Source organism: Lolium perenne, chromosome 5, assembly GCF_019359855.2.
Source record: "Lolium perenne isolate Kyuss_39 chromosome 5, Kyuss_2.0, whole genome shotgun sequence".
NCBI lineage: Eukaryota > Viridiplantae > Streptophyta > Magnoliopsida > Poales > Poaceae > Lolium > Lolium perenne.
In genome coordinates, this window is record NC_067248.2 from 147,852,348 (window position 1) to 147,856,167 (window position 3,820).

Here is a 3,820-nt window from a genome sequence, read left to right on the forward strand (position 1 = left end):
TATACAGTGGCGGCCAATCTTATCATCAACATCATCATGGTCGTCAAATGGCCAGAAGAGGGGTCTGAATACCTAGTCCAACAGTCAGTGTACTATATAAGTGAAGTATTCTCCGACTTCAAGCAAATATATCCTTGATGGCTGTGAAAATAGCCATCATTCTCCGCATTTAAATCGCATTTTAAGTCAAAGAAATGACTAAGAATGTCTCTAGCCTTGATATTAATGACTAATTATTTCAAAGATGTGCAATCTCTTGTTTTAAATTTTGTTGTGCAGGAAATCACACTTTTACGACCAAGTCAGAAGCATTTATGGAAGAATATCACGTAGCCTACACATCCATGAATCCATGTGGTGACCTCAAAGATTCCAATACAAGAACCATTTCACTTTTTTTTTTTTTTTTTTTTGCATTTTTTCCTCAACAAGTTGTCATGCTACAGTTTTAAATCATTCATGTGGGAGTATAGAAATGCTTCCCAAGTTTACGAAATCCATCGATGTCCCAATATTGTCATACTAGGTTAGAGGGGGTATATGCGAACAAATTTGTGATTGGATGGTTAGGAGGATAGTGATATTTCAGTTTACCAGAGTTTAAACTCCAGCTTTTACACTTTAGCATCTCATAAAGGTGGAATATTTTCCGGTGATAGATGATGATCACGATTCGGTAGCAAGATGCCTATGATAATTTCATTAATCTCAAAAGTAGGAATGCAGACTAGTAGTTTGACGATGAGAGTTGCAAAGCAGGAAGCGCACAATAGAGCTAGCTAATCAGAACCGGTGTCTGTTTCCTCATATTGTTTATGTCACGGTTCAGAAATTCGTAAACAAAACACACAAACATACCCATGAATTCGTTACGGCCGTTTGGAGTAGATTGATCGATGCAACTGCAGCATGACGTACGTAGCTATCACCAACGAACTATGGTCAGTCCCATTTATTGCTCTTACTTGGCCTAGCTAATGTCAATGGTGTCATGGCATGACATGGCATGGCGTGATCAACGAGTCAATAGTAAGGGCGCCTCTGCGAGTTGGACTCTGATAGAAGAGTTATATTGCAGACGTCTCGTGCGTAATGCGTTCGAGACTTGGGGTTGGTTATATAAACTTTTGGATGTTTCACATGTAACATTCGAGGGTCAGATTTTAATTTTTGATGGAGATGAGACAATTCAAGTTTACATGCAACAAATGCGATATTAGCCGTGAGGAGAATCAACACAAATGATTGGGCACAAACGAGAAACAAATAATATCTCTGTTGTTTCCATCTTCGGCTGAAGTATGAACATGATAGTTCATGTTGTCATCCCCAATCAATCGAGTCACGAAGAAGAAATATGAGTACTTCCCTACTACATTTACACCCACAACCTCGTGACGACACCTACTCAAGTCAAGAACTGCAATAATAGCCAATAAGTAGAGGCCTCACGTGTCAACTCGATTATATTAGGCACTTCATTTCTAGTAACTCTTTCTATTTTTTTGAGATGGCTCTTTCTAATATTCATGAGAACATGGTTGTCTAAATTCGATGTGTTTTTATTATTCATGAATGAAGGAACACCGTCTACAAGAGGCATGGGGGGAGCATTCTTGCAACCATATATAATGGGTCCTGGCCCAGGGTGCAAGCCTATTAAATATATATTACTCCAATCGGTAAGCAATTGGCTTAGCCTAAACCGAGTGGGCCGGCAGTCATGCCGCACGCTCTGTCACTCACATGAGGGACAAGAATTGAAGCATGTTCAAGCATTAATATCTAATAAAAAAAGTTCAGACTTATAAAGCTACCACAATAATGCATGAAGACATGGGCGAAATATAGACTGGGTTTATATAAGTGATATGCCACCTTATCATGGCGCTAAACCCATGTGATTTCTCGCTAGGACAATTAGAAAATTTTATAGTCTGTATTTGTAACATCACTAGTCGTGTAGTAGTAAATGTGAGTTATAATGTGCATATGATCATTTCATGTTACCGTTTGTGGAACTTGGAACTGAAAGTAATTTAAAACCTAACAAAATGCGTTAAAACGCCCCGAAAAATAAAATGTACTTGTAAATATCGTTACAAATTCTGAAATATATATTAAATGTTCTAGTTGATGTGAGGAGCATCACTGTTTTTTTTTCAAGAATTTTGGATGTTAATAATTTCAAACCTTAACGTCAAACGAATGGTAGATCAAAGATCTATTAAAGTGAGGGGTTTATATTGGTCTAAATCTCTTCAAAATTCAAACATTGTCTTCCTATACTATTAGGAAGCTATTAGGGCTTTATATTGGTCTAGATCTATTAGTATACTAAACATATCTCAAATGGGAGTTTGTACTTTCAGGCAGAAATATGAACAAACGTGACCTTAGCAGTCTAGCACCCTTACTATCTGCAGTTCAATGCAAGTTTGAAAAATATGACAATCTATTCCAAGCTATCCAAGGCGTTTCGCCGATCAACGCCCAGTTGCAGGAGGAGGACACCCACGTGTGCCGCCGCCATCCGCACGCAGGTTTTGCCCGGCGGCCTAATCCGGTGAAGGCAAGGAAGAAGGTGGTGGATGGGGGGTTGCGGCGGCTGGATATAGGGCCCCGCCCGCCACCGCCAGAGAAGCTACGCAGGTGTGTTCCTTGAGGAGTTTGCAACCTTTTTCTTTGTGCAAAGAAATTGTGACATCATTGAAGTAGGAATCATATCAGACACTTAAGACGAGATTTATTCATTAAAATGAAATGTTTTCGTGAGGGACGATATCAGATGAGTGACACTACACGGGTGCCACCCCTTATTCCTAACAAACCATTATTTGGATACGTCCGTCCGATCAGAGCGAAATACTCCAGAATACGCTACTCGGGTGATGCATGGTCGCCGATATCGTCAACTAACCCATGCGTTTCTGGGCCATGCACCACTGGACGAACTCCTTGTCGTCCGGGCGGCGACGGCGACGGCGGCCGGAATACCCACGGTGCCTCGGCTTCAACCCAAACTCATCGTCGTCCGCAGCATCACCATCATCATCCTCCTTGCTGTCCTCGCGAGCGAGAGGCAAGGTCTTGAGCTCTGAGAAGCCGCCGACGTCGCAGCGGAGCGTCAGGCAGTCGTCCTTGAGCAGGTCCTCGCGCCTCTCCAGGTCCTCCTTGCGTATGAAGCGCTCGTGGCCGCAGCTTATCTGCTCTTCGCTGTCGTCGTCGTCGTCGTCGCCGCCCTTGAAGATGTCCGTCTTGGCGGGGAGCCCGTACGCGACGTTGCCGGCCTGGTCCAGGATGCTCAACTTGTACTGCGCCTGCAGGTTGTTAGGCCTGGTGTACCCGTGCAGCAGGAGGTACAGAGAGATGTAGTCTGGGTTGGCCGAGCTGGCGTCGCGGCCGTTGGGGTAGTACTTTAGGTGCCACGAGTACCCGCCGATGGAGAAGTTGCCGGAGTTGATGTAACGGCCGGCGGGAACCGTCTTGGTCTGCGAGTAGGCCTCGATGCGGAGCAGGTGGAACCCGGCCGCCGCCTTGCCGACGATACGAGAGGCTGACCGCGACAGCCGGCCAATGCCAACTGCGGTCGTCATAGCTTGCGCCTGTCACACGAGCTGAATGATGTGGATAGAACGAAGACTAGAGCAAGATGATTTGAGTGTTGGCGGCGCACTAGCGTGGTGTATATATACATACAAAATGGTAAAAATGGTATGAATGTTTCTTGGGCTCCAATTTATCGATTAATATGTGGGCTTAATTAGAGAACAAATCATACGATCTCTTTCTTTTCCTGGGAGTCAAAGAGATCGAGAAG

General features: G+C 44.0%; 1 protein-coding gene across 1 annotated transcript; it reads right to left on the reverse strand.

The window, feature by feature from the left end:
- Positions 1-2,915: 2,915 nt before the first annotated feature.
- LOC127303652 (BTB/POZ and MATH domain-containing protein 5-like) lies at positions 2,916-3,596 on the reverse strand. Its single transcript, XM_051334359.1, has one exon. The coding sequence runs from the start codon at positions 3,594-3,596 to the stop codon at positions 2,916-2,918; it is 681 nt and encodes a 226-aa protein (XP_051190319.1).
- Between the last annotated feature and the right edge of the window lie 224 nt (positions 3,597-3,820).